Source organism: Emys orbicularis, chromosome 13 (genome assembly GCF_028017835.1).
Source record: "Emys orbicularis isolate rEmyOrb1 chromosome 13, rEmyOrb1.hap1, whole genome shotgun sequence".
NCBI lineage: Eukaryota > Metazoa > Chordata > Testudines > Emydidae > Emys > Emys orbicularis.
The window spans coordinates 5,640,348-5,662,159 of record NC_088695.1 but is presented as its reverse complement, the minus strand read 5'-3'; the positions used below and the strand labels follow the sequence as shown (position 1 = coordinate 5,662,159).

Below are 21,812 nucleotides of genomic sequence, written 5' to 3'. Positions count from 1 at the left end.
CAGAAAGCAGGGAGATATGGGAAGAGAAACACATCCATCCTTTGACAGAGGGGCTATTGCCCTCCCCTGATCCCGACACTCTTAGATGATATCATATTCAAAACAGGCAGGAAAAAGTCCTGTCCTTCGAGCCGGAATCGAACCAGCGACCTAAGGATGACTCTGTTAGCATTCTACAGTCCTCCGCTCTACCAGCTGAGCTATCGAAGGAATGGGCATGGTTGCTTATGTCGCTCTTCTTAGTGGTGTCTGCCTGTCTACCTTGGTACTAACCTCTTTTCTCTGCCTGGCTTTTTGCTCAGATCCTGCTCCTCTTCCTCCTCATCTGTCTCTCTTTCTTCCCTCCATCCCTTGCGAGACATAAAGGCAGACAGAGAAGGCTGGCGAAAGAGAAACACCCACCGAGCTACAGAGGGTGTGACGCTAGAAGTTACTGGAGCGGCAGGGTGCAGGCAGGGAAGATGGAAGGAGGCAGAGAGAAAGAAAGAAAATGATCACAGTTTTCAAGTACATACATGGTTGTTACAAGGAGGAGGGAGGTAAATTGTTCTCCTTAACCTCTGAGGATAAGACAAGAAGCAATGGGCTTAAATTGCAGCAAGGGCAGTTTAGGTTGGACATTAGGAAAAACTTCCTAACTGCCAGGGTGGTTAGGCACTGGAATAAATTGCCCAGGGAGGTTGTGGAATCTCCATCAATGGAGATTTTTAAGAACTGGTTAGACAAACACCTGCCAGGGATAGTCTAGATAATACTTAGTCCTGCCTTGAGTGCAGGGGACTGGACTAGATGACCTCTCGAGGTCCCTTCCCGTTGTCCTATGATTGTATAAAAATAACATCTTTCCCAGAGCAAGATGTGGCAAACAAACACCGTCCTTCCCCATTGAATCCCATCTAACACACACCCAGTGGCACAATTTAGACATGATCCATTTTCAACCTGTCGTCCGCAGACCCCGGTCATGTCTAAGGGGACCCCGGTAATGTCTAAGGGGTCTGCGGACAGTTGTCATGACCATAGAACTGTGGTTTTCAATCTGCCGCCTGTGGACGGTGTCTAAGATTTCCAAAGGGGTCCCCGCCCCTTTATTCGAAACGATTGAGGGGTCTGCAACGGAAAACACACCCACCGAAAGGATGAACTCAACAGAGAAATGCACTGGGCACACCGCATCCAGTCCCCACAACTCCACCTCCTGACAGATGCACCCAACGTAGCCAGATTACAAAGCAAGGTCGAAAAGGTGTCCGGTCCCTCAGCAGGCGGAAGCTGGTGAAAGAGAGATTGAAACAGGCAGAACGAGAGTAGGGTGCCCAGACGTCCCCATATCAGGGGCTTTGTCTTATATTTGCAACTATACCCCCCCCACACACACACACACTGAAAAAAAGTGTCCTGATTTTTCGCACTTGCTCTCTGGTCACCCTAGAGAGCGAAGGGCAGAGGAAATAGAGCGAAGGAGACAGACTGGATGAGAGAGAGAAACAGATGGTGACACACACGCCCAGACACCCCTTCTGACCCGTGGTTTGCTAAGCAGATGGGAGTGAAAGGCTGGGGCTCTCTTACACCCGCAGACCTTGGACCCAGACACACCCTCTCCTGCCCAGCCCTGCCAGACATCGCCACTAAGAGGCGTGACTCAGGGCCCCAAGCAACTCCCTTCGATAGCTCAGCTGGTAGAGCGGAGGACTGTAGAACGCTGAAGAGTCATCCTTAGGTCGCTGGTTCGATTCCGGCTCGAAGGAGAGCAGGTTTTTATTTTGTTGAAGTGGCTGCGGGGAGAACCGGACTCCAGCGGGGAGGGGGAGGGGGAGGGGAAGGGGGGGGCGTGGTGAGGAAGGGGGAGTTGGATGCAAACAAACGCAGAGTAATACGTGCACCGCTCCAGAGCCAGAGCAGCGCATGCGCAGATGCTGGCAGAGGGATGGCAACACACCCGGTGTCGGTGCCACACACGCAACAAGACACATACTGAGACAGCAACGCACCGAGGTGGCAATGCTCACACACACACAGAGCAACGCACACACATACACTGACATACACACAGAGCAACGCACACACTGACACCCACACTGACAGCCACACAGAGCAGTGAACACACTGACACACACACAGAGCAATGCACAAACTGACGCACACACTGACACACAGAGCAACACACACACTGACAGAGCAATACACACACAGCAATGCACACACTGACACCCACACGGAGCAATACACACACTGACACACGCTGAGCAATGCACAAACTGACACACAGAGCAACGCACACACTGACACAGAGCAATACACACACAGCAGTGCACACACTGACACCCACACGGAGCAATACACACACTGACACACACACACACTGATACACACAGAGTAGTGCACACACTGACACACACACAGAGCAACGCACATACTGACTGACACACACAAAAACTCACACACTGATACACACACTGACACACACACAGAGCAACACACACACTGACACACACAGCAACGCATATACTGAGACACACACAATGACACACAGAGAGCAATGCGCAAACTGACACACACTAACACACTCAGAGAGTAACGCACACACTGACACACACATACTGACACACAGCAATGCACACACTGACACACACACTGACACATACACAGAGCAATACACACACAGGAGTGCACCCACTGACACACACACTGACACACAGAGCAATACACACATTGACACACACACAGCAATGCACACACTGACACACAGATACACACATTGACACACACAAAGCAATGCACACACTGACACGCAGAGCAATACACACAGAGCAATGCACACACTGACACACACACAGAGCAACGCACACACTGACAAACACACACAAATAACAACACACATTGGCACAGAGATGGCAATACGCAGCCACGCTGGTGCACACATAAACACACATTCCCACAGAGAGACAGAGCGCACTAGCCACACACACTGGGCATGGATCTGGCAATACACACTCAGGCAGCAACGCACACACACAGAGTAATGCACAGACATTTGCACTCACACACTGCACTCACACACACAGATCTGGCACTACACATAGACAGGCTGGCACAGACACAATGACACACACAGCGACCACAATACACAGAGACACCTGCAGTGATTGTGTCAGTGTGTGCACATGAGCGTGCGAGACAGCAACACACACACATTTGCTGATACAGATAGACCCAGCGCTCCCTAGAGGGGAAAGACCCCCATCCCATCTCCCTCACTCCCCCTGCCAGCCAGTCGCCCTGCCCTGGGGCCAGAACAGAGCAAGCGCCCCCTAGAGGGGAAAGCCGCCCCCCTCGACCCAACCCTGTCATTCCTCATTAGCAGCACCCAGCGCCAGGCATCCAGCGGGGATGTTGTAACACGCTAGATGGTGCCAGGGCCGATTTCGTAATCAGTCCTGGAGGGTGACGAAGGTCGTGGGGGCGTCTGGTTCAGGACATTCCATCCCGACAGCTCCCCACGCGTTCCTTGAATTCTTCCGACCGACCGACACACACAAGCGGCTTTCAGACGTGACCAGCCCTCGCCAACCAGTTTGGAGGGGACCCCTGCCTGGGACCTTTGCCCTGCTCTGGGGAGATTCCCCCCGCCTCCCCGTGACCTGACATCCCGATATTATTAGGACTGTCCCGATATTAGGGGCTTTGTCTTATATACACAACTTCCCCTCCCTCCCCACTCCCAAAAAAGTGTCCTGATTTGTCACATTTGCTATCTGGTCTGCTCCCCCTCCCCCTCCCCCGCCATCTGTGGCTTTACACCCAGTTTGCATCACGGAGCTACCCGAAGACTGATCCCAGCTCAGTAAAGTAGTAGAGTGACAAATCAGACCCCGCCCCAAGACCAAGGCCCTCTGGCTATCTCCCCGCTCCAGAAGGGGTGCACAGCCTTCCCATGGCTTGCCTGTTTGCCATCAGGACGGGAGTCGCAGAAGCCATGCCAGGTCATACGTGAGAGCAGGGTCATGTCTGCAGGGCCGCCCAGAGGGGGGAGGCAAGTAGGGCAATTTGCCCCAGGCCCCGGGCCCCACAGGGGCTCCCACGAGAATATAGTATTCTATGGTATTGCAACTTTTTTTTTATGGAAGGGGCCCCCGAAATTGCTTTGCCCCAGGCCCCCTGAATCCTCTGGGCGGCCCTGCATGTCTGCTGCAGAGCGGGTTGAAAATGGGGGTGGGGCAAAGGGGGGCGGTTTGTCACACAGGAGGGAAATGTCTGATTTCATCGAAACGTCTAAATTGAAAACCCAAATGCAGACCGTTGTTTAGCTTTTCAGCAACTACAAAAAAATTGTAGGGGGACTAAAAAGTTGTGGGTTTTTTGTTGTTGTTGGTTTTTGGGGGGGGGGTTAATTTGTTGGTTTTTGTGTGTGATGAAAACAAAAGGTTTGGGGGCTGCTGCTTTCAGACAAGGTCTGTGCAGTGCCAAGCCCAACGGGGGCCCTGATCTCGGTCAGGGTCCGTGCAGTGCCCTGAGGACAGAACCCCCAGTCCTGACTCCCAGCCCCCCAACCACTAGACCCCACTCCCCACGTGGAGCCCGGTCTAAGCGCTACTGTAACACACATAACACTAGACCAGGGGTAGTCAGTAGGCGGACTGTGGGCCAAATCCAGACCGTCAGATGCTTTAGAACGGATGGCAAAATCTTTTTATTGACCATTAGTACCATTTTTGTTGTTATTTTTGTATTATTTTCTCTGGAGCCTGGCCCTTGCCTGTACCTTGATCAAAAAATTTGGACCTTGACAAAAAATAATGAACTATCCACACACTGGACCCTAAACACTGAAGGTACGTAAATTACCCCAAGTCTCCTTCTAACAATAGCAGACCTGGGGCCATCTGGCCTCATTCCCACTTAAGCATCAGGTTCAGCCTCCTTCCCCGCCCAGCGCCATCTTCCGTAAGGGTCCAGAGGAAATCAATGGAGCCCTAGAGGAACCGGAAAGATGGGTCCGACAGACTGGGACAGCCCTGGCTGCGGTCACAGGGCCGTGTCTCCGGCTCGGGACCGCACGTCCATCCTGGCTTCGCCTCCCGGGCTGCCAGGTGTCCCACGCCCCAGACACTCATGCGGTTCAGGGAGCTGATTAATAATAATAACACCTTGCGCTGCTCTGGGACCTTTTAATCTTGGGATCGCCCATAGTTTTACAAATGCTCATTAAGCCAATTAGCACGGTGCAGCCCTACCAGGGAGGAAAGGGCTCAGGATGGGGAAGCTGAGATGTTAATTGAATGACAGCTTTGGGAGTATGACCCAGGAGTCCTGCCTCCTAGCCCCTCCCACCCCACCCCACCCCTGCTCTAACCCATTAGACTCCCCTCCCCTCCCAGAGCTAAATAGAGAGCTGAGGAGTCCTGGTTCCCAGCCCTGCCCCTGACCCCTGCACCAACCAGTAGATCCCACTCCCCTCCCAACGCTGGAGATAGATCTCTACTCAAGATTTCCCTGTTTACGTATCCTAGGATCACATTACCCCTTTTCGCCATAGTGTCGCACCGGGAACTTGTGTTCAACTGGTTATCTACCACGACCCCTTCATCTTTTTCAGTCCTTGCTTCCCGGGTTAGAGTCCCCCACCCTGTAAGTACGGCCTGCATTCCTGTTTCTAGATGTTTACATTTAGCTGTATTAAAATAGATATTGTTTGCTTGGGCCCAGTCTACCAAATCGCTCCGTGTCAGTGACCTCTCCTCTTGGTTATTTACCACACCCGCAATGTTTGTGTCATCTGTAAACCTGATCCATGATGATTTTATGTTTTCTTCCAGGTCGTTGATAAAAGTCTTAAATTATAGTAGGCCCAAGAACCAATCCCAGCGGGACCCCATTGGAAACACCCCCGCGTGATGATCATTCCGTTTACAGTTACATCTGGGGATGTGGGTTCAATTCCTGCTCCGCCACAGATGACCTTGGGCAAGTCACTTAAGCCTCTCTGTTTTACTTCTGGATAATGGCACTGCCCGACCTCCCAGGGGTGCTCAGATAGCAGGAAAAGGGAGTACATCAGAGACCCGGAGAATGGGGCAGCACTGTGTTGTATAACGGGGCGAAGGCCTCGCATCTCTCAGAGCCTCGTAGAACAGCTCCACGGAGGATTTCCCTCGCTCTGAGAGTCGCACAGGATGGCCCAGAACGTCTGGGTTCCTCTCCACTTCGCTGACCCTGGCCCAGACTTTATTCACCAGGTACCGGGCCTCGCCATTCCTGTCAGAGTAACGGTTCAATGCCAGGCCAATTGTTCTGACATACTTCCGAATGGTTCTGTAGGTGGAAGAGGGAGAAACGGGGGCGGTAGGTACACCAGACAGAATTTCCAGTGTAAGACATTGTCAAAAACACACTTGTGCTGCATCCCTCTCCGCTAGTGATGGCTACACATACAGGATAATGGCATATTACTACTACCGCCTAACGGAGCCCAGCCTTTAGCTGGAGTGGCAGAGGTCGGTGCCGCATTGTTAATGATCGTAGGTTCAAACAACGTTGATAACCCATGCTGTGGGATTTCTTATAAAAGGAATCTCTCATATGCTGATCAGAGCTCATCAGAACTGACCCAAACCCAGAGCCCAACTTGGGCCGTGGTTGTGGGGGGATTTCCGTCCCAATTTCTCCCCAAATTCGTTCATCTCTGTGATACACTGGTGAATACATGTGAAAGCAATACCCCTTAGTGGCAGCAATGCATAATGCAATAGAAGGGGCTGGCTGACGAATAAAGCTGGGTGGGAACCCAATTTTCCGTTTCAGGGGAAATGCCGCGATTTTGAAATTGTTTCTGTTCTGAAATGAAAACAAACAAAAAAATTTCAACATTTCCTGCCGAATGGAAAAATTGTTTCAGGCCAATAAAAACATTCTGTTCATTTATATTATATATTAATTATAATTATTTTATATTAACATAAGCACAGCCACACTGGGTCAGACCAAAGGTCCATCTAGCCCAGTATCCTGTCTTCTGACAGTGGCCAATGCCAGGTTCCCCAGAGGGAATGAACAGAACAGGGAATCATCCAGTGATCCATCCCCTGTCGCCCATTCCCAGCTTCTGGCAAACAGAGGCTAGGGACACCATCCCTGCCCATCCTGGCTAATAGCCATCGATGGACCTATCCTCCATGAACTAATCTAGTTCTTTTTTGAACCCTGTTATAGTCTTGGCCTTCACAACATCCTCTGGCAAAGAGTTCCACAGGTTGACAGTGCGTTGTGTGAAGAAATACTGCCTTTTGTTTGTTTTAAACCTGTTTTAAATCACAGGACCTTGACAAAGGGGAGAATTGGCCTGAAATCAGCAAGATTAAATTCAATAAAGACAAGTGCAAAATGCTACGCTTAGGAAGGAAAAATGAAATGCACAGCTACAAAGTGGGGGACTAGCTGGCTAGGCAGCCGTACTGCTGAAAAGGAGCTGGGGGTTCTAGTGGATCGCAAATTCAATATGAGCCAACAATGTGACGGCAGCTGTGAGGAAGGCTAATATCCTTCTGGGGTGTATTAACCGGAGTGTCGTACGTAAGACATGGGAGGTCGTTGTCCTGCTCTGCTCTGCATTGGGGAGGCCTCCGCTGGAATCCGGTGTCAAGTTCTGGGCACTGTGCTTTAAGAAAGATGTGGACAAATTGGAGAGGATCCAGAAGAGAGCAACAAACAGGATCAGAGGTTTAGAAAACCTGCCCTAGAAGGAAAGGTTTAAAAAAAACCTGGGCGTGTTTACAGCCTTCCAATGCAGGGGTTCTCAACCTTTTTCTTTCAGGCTTCAGCTTCAGCCCAGGTGGCGGGGCTCAGGGCCCCGAGTTTCAGCCCCGAGGCAGGGCCAGATTCACCTTTTGTGGGCCCAGCGCCAAATATATTTGTGGTCCCCCTTGGGGACAATGGAGCTGGCGCAGACAGGTCGGTCCCCAGAATGAGGGGCCGGCTGGTAGCAATGGGGCATGGCATGGCGGGGGCATCCCCGCTCCGCCCAGCCCAGTGTGAGGACAAACTGGCAGTTGCCAGATGCACAGTGGCCCGCCCGGCCCTGTGCTACCAGCGCGCCCCTTGCCCTTGGAGGTGGGCCCATGCTATGCCACACAGCCCCCACCCCTGCCCAACAGCGGCCCCGCAACTCCCTATGGCCAGAGCCCCCCCAGACCCACTATGCCCAGCATAGCCCTCAGACCCTCTCACAAATTCACAGCACCCTGCACTACACCACCTCTGCCCAGCGCCCCTCTGCCCACTGCCTCACCACAACTGCCCAGCACCCTCCACAGAACCCCCACTCCCTAGTGCCCTGACACACACAGATCTTCCCCACTCCCTCACACCAGCACCCCCCCCCACAGACCCCCCAGAGACCCCCTCCCCCATGCCCTGCCTCCCGGCCGCACTCACCGGCCCTGCTGGGAGGTGACTGCGGCTGCCAAGTTAAGCTGGCAGTGCAGCCAGGGCTGGTCCTGGGGCCGGGAATCGCTCTGGCCCCTCAAGAGTGGTGAGATCAGCCAGGCCAGGGCCTGCCCCAGCCGGGCTTCCTCAGGACCCACTTGCCTGGAGCAGCCCAGCCAAGCCCCCCATACTGCCCCCCTCCAACTGACCGACCCTGACCAGGCTTCTGCACCAGTCCCAGGTGGCTCAGCTCCGGGGAGACAGGTGGGGCCCCACAGGTGGTGGGAAGCAGAGACTGCCCAGAGCCGGAGGTGCGCTGGGGTCCAGCCAGGGAGCAGAGAGGAGCCGGCGAGTGGGGCCAGGGAGCGGAGAGGAGCCCTTGGCTGGCCGGTCGAGAGGAGTAAGTGGGGGTGGGGGAGGGAGCAAGCAGGCTGGCAGGGTCTCGGGGCCCAGTGCAAGCAGAGCCGGCTGGGACCCCTTCTGAGCATGGGCCTGGCTCCGTGGCACCACTGGTGCCATTGTAAACCCGGGACTGGCCCCAGGCGGTGGGGTTTCAGCTCTCTGTCCTGGGCCCCAGCGAATCTAATGCCAGCCCGGCTTGGTGGCCCCCCGGAAACCTGCTCACAGCCCCCCAAGCAGGCCCCGGGCCCCTGTTCCAGTGTATTAAGGGCTGACTTCTCCCGGCCCTGCGTTTCTCTGACGCTATAAGCTCCGAGCGAGCCCTGGCGGGCGTCTCCGGAGGCGGGAACCTCTGGGCGGGCGGAGAAGCCCTCGAACGAGACCCCAAAGTGGGCCCGAAGATTTGCCGGCGTGACGCAGCGCTTGGACCTCTCTTCGGCCGGGCTGTGGCCGGGACCCCAGGGGGGAGCGACTGCCCTTTCCCCTGATTGCTCTCCGCGGCCGGGGGGCGACGGGGTCCCGGGGGAGGCCGCGGTGTGGGATGCCCCAACCCTTCCAGGGTGGCCCTGGAGTCTCCAGGAATTAAAGATTCGTGGCTCATGAAAGATCAGGTCGTGTGGTGAAAGCTCCAGGCACTGGGCTCCTGCCTGGTTGGCAGCTCTGTCCCCGAGGTTGGGGAGCCTGGGGATGGGGGCGGGGGGTCCCCCCTTGGCTGGCGGGGGGGGGGTCCCCCCTTGGCTGTCCCCACTAGAGGGCCCTCCTTATTGCACGGGCTGCTGCGTTTCTTCCTTGCACTCGCTGCTACCTCCGGGGGTTGAGTTTCCTGGGCGAGACGGATGTAGCTGCAGTTCCGGGAGCCAGCCGGGGGTTGAGCCGCTGCTGACCTGGGGAGAGACCTGGATCCGAGCCCCCTCCGCGCCCAGCCCTGGGGCGGGGGGGACTTTCTCCGGGGGGCTGGAACCAGCCCCGGGCTCTGCGCACACCAGCCCCTGAGCCGGAGCCTGCAGGTGATGGGGAGACCCGGGGGAAGCGCTGGGGCCAGGCAGGAAAGGGGGGGAGCAAACCCGCCCAGGAATCAGAGCCAAGTCTCCCAGGCAGGGGGGGAAGGAGACAGAAAAGGGGGGGGCGGAGTCAGAAAGGGGGCAAGAGGCTCCCAGCCCCCACCCACCAAATCTGCCCTGACCCATTGGCATCACCCCAGGGAGACTTGACTTTCCTGGGGACAAGCTGTGGAGCTGAGAGAGGAAAAGCCAGTTCCTGCCCAAACCCGCCACTTTGAGGGGACAGTGTCAGGGAAAATCCCCCCCAAACAGCCCCTTTCCTAGCATTTGGCTCGGAGACACTGTTCTTTGGCACAGGGTCCCGGTGGGTTTAGTCCTGCTGGGGAGGGGCCAGATCTGCACCGGAAGAAAGAGACCCAGCGTTGTCAGAATCAGAATCACAGAATATCAGGGTTGGAGGGACCTCAGGAGGTTATCTAGTCCAACCCCCTGCTCAAAGCAGGACCAATCCCCAGACAAAAATAACAGGAGTACTTGTGGCACCTTAGAGACTAACAAATTTATTAGATTTTTACCCCAGTTCCCTAAATGGTCCCCTCAAGGATTGAACTCACAACCCTGGGTTTAGCAGGCCAATGCTCAAGCAAGTGAGCTATCCCTCTGTGTTGGGGGGGGGGGTCTTAAAAACATCCAGCAAGGAACAGACAAGGAATTGCCAGGCTGAGCTGTGGCCTTTCTGGCGGCATCAGCCGCTCCAGAAAACCGCCTAGCGCAGTGGGTTCTCGACCCTTTTCTTCATTTGAGGATCCCTACAAAATTTCAAATGCAGGTGTGGATCCCTTTGGAAATCTTAGACCTGCGGACCCCAGGGGGTCTGCGGAGCACAGGTTGAGAACCAGTGGCCTATGGTAACAACAACCTTTCGCGGACTCCTTAAACATAGTCTGCGAAGCCCCAGGGATCTCCGGACCACCAGCTGAAAACTACTGGCCTAGCAGACAATGGTGGATTCAGATCCCTCCCTAACCCTCTTAGCCAGGGGTTAGTGTAAGTCCTGAAGGATTCAGAGTTCGATCCCTTCCCAACCATCGGCTTATGTCAGTCATCCTTCCACACTGTATAAAAATGTGCATATAATATTACAAGGATTGAAGTCTGGACGGCTGGATCTGACGACGTAAATCTAAAGACCCAGTTTCTGTAGCTCATAATCTGTGGCGGACACGGTGAAGCTAGTAAGGGGGATGGGGCAAAAATCACCTGTTGTTAGCCTGCAATATATACTTTGAGGCATTGGCTGTTGCACAGTGCAGTCACTAGAGGGAGACAAAAACGCGCAGGCTGTTAGCCTGGGGTACACTGGGGCATTGGCTGTTGCACGGTGCAGCCACTAGAGGGAGACAGAAACCCCACCTCATGTTCTCCTGGGTTAGACATCCCAGAGTCGGAGGATGGGAACAGAGTAGTTCCAAAAAAATGTCCAAGAGAACGTTTTCCCACCAGAAAACGCCATTTCTTCAACATCAAAACATTCTGCAGGAACGTGTCGATTTCTGCAAAAATTTCATTTCAAAAGGACTGAATTTTTCCCCAAGTTTATTTTGTTTTTTGTTCTATTATAAAGTACAATAGAACGTACCGTTTTAAAAAGCCCACATCAAAATGAAACATTGCAGTTTTATTGAAATAAAACATTTTGGTTGCCCCGACAGAGGGCGATTTTTGTTTGTTTGTTTTTTAACAGGCCATTTGGACATTTTTCTCCTTGCGGAATGAAAGCCAATTTCAAAATCCCAGGATTTCTCTTGAAACGGAAATTCTGGTGGCCACCTGGCTCGAGTGGGGACGGAGCCCTAGTCCCCCCCAAAACTGGGGAATTGCTGATTTCAGGAACCGCCGCCAGATTCCAGAGCAGAGCAACCAGCCTGCCATCCTGAGCTGGTGGGATTTTCCAGGGAGCAGCTGGTACTGAGTGGGGGATGCTTATTTTTTTCCCCAGGAGCTGGTGGCTTTCCATGAGGAGTCTGCGCCTCTCTGCAGGGTGCAGTGGGCTGGCGGAGAGCCCTCCGCAAGGACGCCATGCAGGAGAATTATGAGACGCTGATATCTCTGGGTAAGGATTCACTCTCCCTCGCTTAGTGGTTTGTCTGATAGGCCTGAAGGAACGTGAGCGCCTTGGATTTTTGCAGGGAGAAGCTCAGCCCCTAGAGATCTCATGAGAGACAGAGAGAGAGAGACCGTTTTCCACACCACACACCCGTCTTCTCCCCGAGGGACATTCAGAAACAGCCAAGTTGCTAACCTCCCTAGAGACTTCAGTGGGGGCAGAAGGGCTGTAGATACTTCTCCTTCACAGTGGCTAGTAGGTTTGCACCTCTGGCTAGCAAGTATCTGCTCAGTTTTTCCCAGCCCTGCCTCCTTACAGATTTCCCCTTGTCTCTGCACCTGGAGAATCCAAGCCAGAGATCTTTCCCCTGCGGAGTTCTTTTAGGGTGTGTCTACACTGCTCATTAAGCCTGGGCTCTGACTCTGGTTTCAGCCCAAGCCCCTCTTCTGTCTGCACACAAATCATTCTGACTCGGGTCGGCGAGCACTCAGGACTTAGCTGGGTGAGAGGCCGAGTCCCGCTGTGGCTCAGGTCCAAGCCCTGTCGTTTTGCAGTGTGGACACAGCTCAAGCTGCAAACCCGAGTGCAGTGTGGACGCGTTGCCCTGGCTGTGAGACCCGGGGCTAGCAGTTATAAGCCCAGATTTACAATGTAGTGCAGACGCTCAAGCATGGACTTGGAAACACCCTGTTCACAAGCCAGGGTCCAGACTGATGGTGTAATGTAGACATGCCGTGAGCTCTTGCTGTTTGAGCAAGCCTGGTGCAGTGGTGAGGGTCTCTGCGTCGGGTGGGGGAGACCAGCCTTCGATTCCCTGCTCTGCCACGGACTCTGTGTGCGTGATCTTGGGTAAGTCACTTAGGGAACATCTACACGGCCAATGACAGCCCGCCCCCATCCCTTAGCTTCAGAGCCCGAGCTCTGACCTGAACGTCTACATGGCTATTTTCAGCGCCGGAGCGGAGTCTGTCAGCCCGGGCTCTGGGACTCAGTGCCGCAGACTGCCGCTTGCTGTGTAGACGCACCCTTAGTGTTTCTGGGCCTCAGATTCTGGTCTGTAACATGGGGATAACAGCTCTGCCCTATATTTAGGGCCCTACCAAATTCACGGCCATGAAAAACGTGTCACGGACCATGACATCTGGCCTTTTGTGTGCTTTTACTCTATACTATAGGGTAAAAGTATACAAAAGTACACAACGTTTCTCAAACTGGGGGTCCCAACCCAAAAGGGGGTCGAAAAGCTATTGTAGGGGGGTCACGGTATTGCCACCCTTACTTCTGTGCTGCTGCTGGCGGCAGTGCTGCCTTCAGAGTTGGGCACCTGGCCAGCAGCTGCTGCTCTCCGGCCGCCCAGCTCTGAAAGCAGCACAGAAGTAAGGGTGGCAATACCGTGACCCCCCTACAATAGATTTGCAACCCCCTTTTGGGTTGGGACCCCGAGTTTGAGAAACGCTGAGTCTTCAGGGCTTTGCGTGTTTATATTTTGCCGTTTTTAAATACCTATTCATGTTTTGTTACAGCACTGTGAAATTTAAGATTTAAATATCTGAAACCGTGACATTCAAGATTTTAAAAACGCTATGGCCGTGAAATGTACGAAAATGGACCGTGAATTTGGCAGGGCTCTACCTATATAGAGGACAATATGTTACAGACAGAATTCGACTGCTACTGGTGAATGTCGGGAAACATCAATTTCATCGCACATGCACAAAGCAAGGAAAAACTATTTCATAAGAACCTAAGAATGGCCATACTGGGTCAGACCAAAGGTCCATCTAGCCCAGTATCCTGTCTTCCGACAGTGGCCAGTGCCAGGTGCCCCAGAGGGAATGAACAGAACAGTGAATCATCAAGTGATCCCATCCCATTTCCAACTTCTGGCAAACAGTATTTCCAGTGATAATTGTCAAAATTCATGGCTGGACAAAGCAAGGAAAATGCTGCTGGAGAATTTAGTAGAGTTTGATTTAAGGCAATTTACTTTGTAAAATTCCTAGGCCAGACGGGACCATTGTATCCATTTTGTCTGACCTCCTGCCTAATACAGGCCAGAGAACTGCCCCGAAATAATACCTAGAGCAAGATCTGATGTGAGGTTGACCAGTTGTGTGTTAACCATTATAAAGCTTTAACTTTCTGAATCGCAACGTCTACTGTCATTAGAGAATTATTCTCGGGGGTCGCCCCCCATAATTTCCCACAACCGTGAGCACTGAAATTGATGATAATTTTAAAAAATGCTTAAAAATAAACATGGATGTTCTCCGTCCAAATGATACCGAAATAAAAATTGAATTCTCCCAAAGCCTAATTAGACACTGAAAGGAACTCAGATCCTGTGGCAATAGGGAGCCCCGTAAGAGAGATCTGAAGTCAATGGAAAGTCAACGGTAATGGAGCAGATCTTGCACTGTTGATCTGTCTTCTTTCGCCTTGCGCTGCTTTTGCTAAGGGAAGGGGAGCTGGGCTGGTGGTTGTCCCAGGCAAGACCGTCCCAGCCTGCGGTGCGTCTAATCGCCGTCTCATCCGTTTCTTGTTAGCAGAAGAGATGGCCATCAGCATGCCGCGGATCACCGCGATGGCCGAATCCCACCGCAGGGAGCTGGTGTCGGGTAAGTCCCTGCGAGTTGGAGGCGACGAGAGATTTGCAAAAGCCGTTAGTGACTCGGGGGGGGGGGGGGGGCTATTTGAGTCACCTCTCAAGGCCTGGAAGCCCCGAGCAGAGGTGGATTAAATGTTTTGGAGGAACCTTTTTGTGGACGAAAACTACAGCGGCAGCGACCCCGAAGCGTTGTGCGAATTGGTGCCTGTTGCGGTCGAATAAAACTTTTTTAAAAATTCTGGAAAATTGAAGCGTTTCGACCTTTTCCCAAACGAAACAGTCCAATTTTCCGCTTCGAGAGGACATTTTGTTTCAAACGTCTCCTTTTCTTTAAGGGAACCAACGAGCCAGGAAAAACCGTTCCAGAACGGTCAAAATCCAAACACAACGGTTGGCGTTTTGTCAAAAGGAAATGTTGTGTCCGGGGTTTTTTACCTTTTTGGTTTCCCCAAAATTTAAAAAAAAAAAAAAGGAAATCATTTTTGGTTCCACCCGAAACAATGTTTTTTCCCCCCTCAATTTCTTTGGAATATGCAGTGAACCAAAACATCTGTTATTCACCCAGACGCCCTGTGCCCACCCAGGTCCCTTTAAGGGATGCCAGGTTGTGATTGTCTCAGAAATAGAATGACCAGTGGCTCTTGCTACTTGAAGCCAAGGGGATTTTGTACTGGATCTGTTGGCTGAGGGGCTTCCATGGGGAAGGCTTTCACCCAGCTGAATAATTCAGGCTGGAATTTCCAAAAACCCTGACGGATTCCTGTGTCCAGATCCCACAGGATTTGGGCCCACAATGATAATCCACGACCTTGGGCTTTGAAAGGGAGTTAGGGGAAAGATACTGAGTTTGTAGCATTTTCCCTTTGTGTCTTTCTGATCTGTCTACCTAGGTCAGGGTGTCAAATGCATGTCATGGAGATGGTCCAGCCCCTTTCTTAACCACGGACCATGTGCTGGAGTCAATTCATGTCTCTCCCTGTGTGTCTGTGCAGCGCCGGGCACAATGGGGCCCTGATCTCAGCTGGGGCAGGGACTGTCTCTCCCTGTGTGACTGTGCAGCGCCCGGCACAACGGGGCCCTGATCTCGATTAGAGCCTCTATGTGCTATTGTAAAACAATCAACCCAGCCTGATTAGTATCCCATCAACACTTAATCTGTCCTCTTCTCTCCTCCTGCCAGCGGGATTTCCGATTTCTAAGCCTGACCTGCTCTCCTGGATGGAACGAGGGGAAGAACCGTGGGTCCCAGATCTCCAGGCCTCTGAGGACAGGGAGATCCCGAGAAGCAGCAGTCCAGGTGAGCAGGAGTAAAGCCCAGGAGAAAACCATATATAAGTGAAATATTTAGACTGTGAGCTTTTAGGGGCAGGGACTGTCTCTCTCTGTGTGTCTGTGCAGCGCCTGGCACAACGACTGATCTCAGCGGGGGCAGGGACTGTCTCTCGCTGTGTGTCTGTGCAGCGCCCGGCACAACGGGGCCCTGATCTCAGCTGGGGCAGGGACTGTCTCTCGCTGTGTGTCTGTGCAGTGCCCGGCACAATGGGGCCCTGATCTCAGCTGGGGCAGGGACTGTCTCTCACTGTGTGTCTGTGCAGCGCCCGGCACAATGGGGCCCTGATCTCTCTCAGTTTCTCTAGGTTCTACCACATTGCACCCCCCAGTACAGGGAATGACGATGATTCCTTTCACACCCTTAGGGTTAGCATCATTTCACCCCCTGGTACAACATGCTGCAGTGGGGAGACCCTCCTCCCTCGTGACTCACATCTGGATTCTCTTTCCCTGCAGGCGAAGGGTCAGCGAGTGAAGAGGAGGAGGAGGAGGAGGAGGAAGAAGAGGAGGAAGAGGAAGAGGAGGAGCAGCCACCAGGATCTCCTGGGAAAACAGAGCTGCAGGAGACATCATCGGACAAAGAGGAGGTGGAGAATCCCAGCCCAGGGCCGGATGGGAAACTGCAGAACTTGGAGGGGAAGAATCAGGACAAACCTGCCGGCCAGACAGGAGTCCTCAAGCAGCCGCCGGCGCCCACGGGGGTGGACAAGGCATTCCGCTGCGCCGAATGCGGGAAGACCTTCAGCCAGCGGTCCAACCTGATCCGGCACCAGCGCCTCCACGCCACCGACAAGCCCCACAAGTGCCCCGAGTGCGAGAAGAGCTTCGGCGAGCCGGCGGCGCTGGCCCGGCACCAGAAGTCCCACGCGGCCGGGAAGCCCTTCCAGTGCGGGGACTGCGGGAAGGGCTTCAACTGGAGCTCCCACCTGGAGCGGCACCGACGCATCCACACCGGCGAGCGGCCCTACGAGTGCGGGGACTGCGGGAAAGGCTTCAGCGTCAGCTCCCACCTGGAGCGGCACCGGCGCGTCCACACCGGCGAGCGGCCCTACAAATGCGAGGAGTGCGGCAAGCGCTTCACCGTCAGCTCCACCCTGACCCAGCACCGCCGGGTCCACGCCGCCGACAAGCCCCACCGGTGCCAGGACTGCGGCAAAGCTTTCGGGCTGGGCGCTGCCCTCCTGGCCCACCAGCGGAAGCACCGGGGGGAAAAGCCTTTCCAATGCCCTGAGTGTGGCAAAGCCTTTGGCTTCACCTCCCACCTGGAGCGGCACCGGCGCGTCCACACCGGGGAGCGGCCCTTCCAGTGCGACGACTGCGGGAAGAGCTTCAGCCGCAGCTCCCACCTCTACCGGCACCGGCGCGTCCACACCGGGGAGAAGCCGCGGAAATGCGCCGACTGCGGGAAGAGCTACCACCTCAGCGCCGCCACCGTGGCCCAGCTCCAGGCCGCGCCTGCCGGCAGCGGGAGGGATCCCACCAAGTGTGCCGACTGTGGGCGCCGGCGCGTGCCGCCGCCGGCCGCCATACCGGAGCCTGCCCCGGCGCCTTCAGGCTGCGCGGATAAACCCCACAAGTGCCCCGAGTGTGGGAAGGGCTTCGGACAGAGCTCCTCGTTGGTGAAGCACCAGCGGATTCACACCGGCGAGCGGCCCTTCCAGTGCGGCGAGTGCGGCAAATGCTTCGGCTGGTGCTCGGCCCTCATCAAGCACCGGCGCATCCACACCGGGGAGCGGCCGTACCGCTGCGGCGACTGCGGGAAGGCCTTCAGCGTCAGCTCCCACCTGGACCGGCACCAGCGCGTCCACGCAGGCGACAAGCCGCACCGCTGCCCCGAGTGCGGGAAGGGCTACGGTGAGCCAGCGGCACTGGCCAAGCACCAGAAATCCCATGCTGCCGGGAAGCCCTTCCAGTGCGGGGACTGCGGGAAGGGCTTCGCTTGGAGCTCCCACCTGGAGCGGCACCGGCGCATCCACACCGGGGAGCGGCCCTACGAGTGCGGGGACTGCGGGAAAGGCTTCAGCGTCAGCTCCCACCTGGAGCGGCACCGGCGCGTCCACACTGGCGAGCGGCCCTACAAATGCGACGAGTGTGGCAAGGCCTTTGCCGTCAGCTCCACCCTGGCCCAGCACCAGCGCGTCCACTCTGGCGGCCGGCCCCACCGCTGCAAGGACTGCGGGAAGCGGTTCGCGGCAGGGGCCCAGCTACTGGCCCACCAGCGGGCCCACCGGGGCGAAAAACCCTACCCCTGCGGCGTCTGCGGCAAGAGCTTCGGCTTCATCTCCCACCTGGAGCGGCACCGGCGCGTCCACACGGGCGAGAAGCCGTACAAGTGTCCCGACTGTGGCAAGGCCTTCAGCCGCAGCTCCCACCGCAACCGCCACCAGCGCGCCCACGCTGCTGCCACCCAACACCGGCCCTTTAAGGGAGGGGGTGGGGCTGAGGCGGAGAAAGACTCCGCCCCCTCTGGCCCGGCCAAAGCACAGAGAGGCCCTGCCGCCGCCGCCGCCGCCGAGGCTGCCCTCTCCCTCCTGCCAACCTGGTGGGGGGAAGGGGAGAGGAGGAGCAGCCAGCCCCCGGCCTGGGCGGAGGACGCCACAGCAGCAGCCGTGCCCTTCCCCCACACTGCCGGGGGGCTGCGGGGATGGGGCATGAAAGCCTTCCCTGCCCCGGACGTGGCTCCCACCCCGTGGCGGCTGGGGGATGGTAGCTCAGGCTGGGCGTCCGCCCTGCCCCAGGAGGCCTGGCCCCAGCTGCCGCCTACTTCCTAACCAGCTTCCCGTCCTTCTCCGGAGCTGTTTACTGGGGCCAGTGGCCCCCCGCCCCCTTCCCAGAACAGGGGACAGGCAGCAGGCCCTCCTCTCTAGGACAGACAGTGGGTGCTCCTGGCAGCTGTCGGGCGCTAACCCAGCCGCCCCACAGGGCAGGGATACGGTCTGATCAACGAGAGGTGGTCTCCCGCCACGCACGCACCCACCCGTGCCCTGTCCCACGGCCGCCACTGGCCTGAGGATGTGTCACCCCCGAGAGCACCAGGCTCACCCCCGGATCCCACGCCTGAGGGGGATGGGAACCAGAGGGGAGGAGGTCACTTGAGTATTGGGGAGGTGTGGGGGGATGAGAATTAGCAGGGGAGGGGGGCGAATTAAGCACCTGGAGCACAAAGGAGGAGGTGAGGACGAGGTGCTGGGAGGGGGCTGGATTGAGTGCTTGGGGGGTAGGGTTGCCACCCATGTGGTTTTCACCCAGACAGTCTGGGTTTTGGCTTGTGTGTCCGGGTGCCATTTGACAAGCCCTGATGTCCATTTTTTTTAATTGGGGGGGAACAGGGAAGAGGCGGAGCAGGTGTGTGGGGCCTCAAGGAAAGAGGTGAAGGGGTAAGGCCTCAAGGGAAGAGGTAGAGAAGGGGGCGGGGCCTCAGGGGAAGAGGCGGAGAAGGGGCAGGGCCTCGGGGGAAGAGGCGGAGAAGGGGCGGGGCCTCGGGGGAAGAGGCGGAGAAGGGGGAAGGGCCTTGAGGAAGAAGCAGAGCAAGGGATGGGGCTTCAGGGCTCCGGTTACCAGCCATTAGAAAGGTGACCAACCTATTTGGGGGGCTGGCAGAGGTGGGGACTTGTGTTTGGGGAACTGGGTGGGGATGGTTGATGGGTGCAGGGGGGGTGCAGGAGATCGGGGTGCTGGCAGGGCTAAGAAGAGTCGGCCTCTGACTGAGCATTGTGGGAAGGAAGAATCTCATCTCCACACTCAGTTGAGCATCACATTAATATAGCTCCTCTGGGTGTCACATTTATACCATTCCCCATCAACCAGCCTCCCCCCCCACCAACCTGAGTGCCACTTTTATATGATTCCCCAACAGCCTCCCAGCCTGAATGGTACATTTATACTGTTCCCCAATAGCCCCCGGTGGTGTCACATTTGCACCGTTAGGCAAGTGATTATTCACATTTCTGATTCAGGGAGGTTTCACAGGAGACTCCAGGATTTTTGTCTACACCAACACTGACAATCGAGCATGGGAGGCAGAGACCCGCACGGGGGAAGGAAGTGAGACCCCGATCCCATTAGCAACATGAGATAGGAGTGAAAGGAGGAGAGAGGGAGAGGCTGGATCTGGGACACGGCCGGGTTTGGTCTTGGGAAGCCGTGTCTGAGAACTCGCTGCACGGGTGAGAAGCCAGAAATATCTGGGGCGGCAGGTGCTGATCTCTGTGGCTACAAATGACTCTGCAGAAGGAGTAAAGGGAGGTGTCTCCCCCCAGTTCCTCAAGAGGGCGAATCTGACCTGAGAAGGAAGCCGGGAGAGATAATAGTCCAGGTCGCATCAGAATCCAGGCCAATCCCCTCTACTCAAGCCACAGGCAGAAAGGCCTGACAGCCCAGCTGTTGTCCACTCACACTCACCCCCACAGGTACACTAGCACCAAGGGGACAGAACTGGAATTGGAGACAGAGGCCCTGCTGGAACCTGTCCCCTGCCTGGGAGATCGGCTGTCAGCAGAGAAGGAGTTAACATTACAATATCCTGTAACTGTAACAACTGATTCCTTACCTCCCATTAAACCCCGATCCTGGAATTTCCTGGGGCTGGGTCATTTGCTTTTAGAACTGGATTCATTGGTCTGTCTGTTTGCTTGTAATTTAAGGCTCTTTACCGTTTGGAGTGACGGGACCTAGAATCAGCCATGGACTCTGATATCTTTCCCCTGTAAATGCAGCCGCCTGGATCGGGATCAGTGCATTCGGGGTGGGCAGAAGGGTTCTTTCATTTTGTTTCTTGCTTTTCACTAGCTGTAATAAAGTAGCGCTTAAGTTTCCAATATTCCCAGAGTCCGGAGTCCTCTGTTCTGAAAAAACACGAGTCAGAATGGGCCTTAGATGGGGTGCAGGAGTCTCCCAAAAAGTCAAGACTTCATACTTAGATTGTAAACTCCTTGAGGCAGGCATTATCTGGTCTGTGTTTTGTATGGTGCCTGGCACAGCGGGTCGTGGTCTGTGACTGAGGTTCACAGGCACTAGAATAATATAAATAATCAATGATAGTATTCATTTGATTTCAATTAGAGAATGAGAAAAGTTTCATAAGGAAAAACAAATCCTTAACTCATTTGAGTAAAGGTTCTGTTTTTTTATCTCCTCTTGGACATTCTGAGGCCAGAGTTAAGATTGTTTTTCTTTTCTCCCCTTTGAGTTACTAAGATTAGAGTCAATTTTTCTCCTGCTGAGGTCAGGGTTAAGGTGGCTTGCTAGTTTCAACGTCCAATATGCGATATTTGATTTAAGTAACTGAGCCATTTGGATATTTCACTGTTTAGCTGCTTTTCTTTTCATCCTTCCATGCCATTGTTTTAAATCTCTAGGGTTTTAATTGGCTGCCGAGGTTTTTTTAACATGGAACAACTTTAACCTGATGTTAACTCAGATTATTGATTCCTGATGAGAATAAGATGCCATCATAGGGTATCAAACTATGACATCAAGTACAGATATGAGGTGTGTAAAGCTATACCTGTGTGTATTCCCCTACAAATAAATACAGATTCATAGCTTCTCTGGCCAGAAGGGACCATTGTGACAATCTAATCTGACATCCTGTATACCACAGGCCAGAGTATTCTAGAATAATTCCTAAAGCATATTTGGTAGAATAATTTAGGGGATTAATTTTGGGTAGCTCACACTTCTTTCCTACCACTGCCCTCAATAAACATGAAGCCACGCAGCAAATAAGTATCAGAGGGGTAGCCGTGTTAGTCTGGATCTGTAAAAGCAGCAAATAGTCCTGTGGCACCCTATAGACTAACAGACATATTGGAGCATGAGCTTTTGTGGGTGAATACCCACTTCATCGGATGCATCTGACGAAGTGGGTATTCACCCACGAAAGCTCATGCTCCAATACGTCTGTTAGTCTATAAGGTGCCACAGGACTTTTTGCTGCTTC

At 54.5% G+C, this 21,812-nt stretch overlaps 1 protein-coding gene and 2 non-coding genes across 3 annotated transcripts in view; 2 read left to right on the top strand and 1 right to left on the bottom strand.

Annotated features, from left to right (window-relative positions):
- LOC135888153 (zinc finger protein 721-like) overlaps positions 1-18,642 on the top strand; it is a 202,873-nt gene extending 184,231 nt beyond the window's left edge. The window contains exons 5-6 of the mRNA XM_065415965.1: positions 16,583-17,304; positions 17,407-18,642. Of these exons, the coding sequence (XP_065272037.1) occupies positions 16,583-17,304; positions 17,407-18,642 (1,958 nt within the window). The remainder of the gene's footprint in view (positions 1-16,582; positions 17,305-17,406) is intronic.
- Positions 123-210, bottom strand: TRNAY-GUA (transfer RNA tyrosine (anticodon GUA)). The gene is given in 2 exon segments: positions 123-158; positions 174-210. It is a non-coding gene; the product is annotated as a tRNA-Tyr (tRNA).
- On the top strand, positions 1,665-1,751 carry TRNAY-GUA (transfer RNA tyrosine (anticodon GUA)). Its single transcript is given in 2 exon segments — positions 1,665-1,701; positions 1,716-1,751. It is a non-coding gene; the product is annotated as a tRNA-Tyr (tRNA).
- Positions 18,643-21,812: the final 3,170 nt, after the last annotated feature.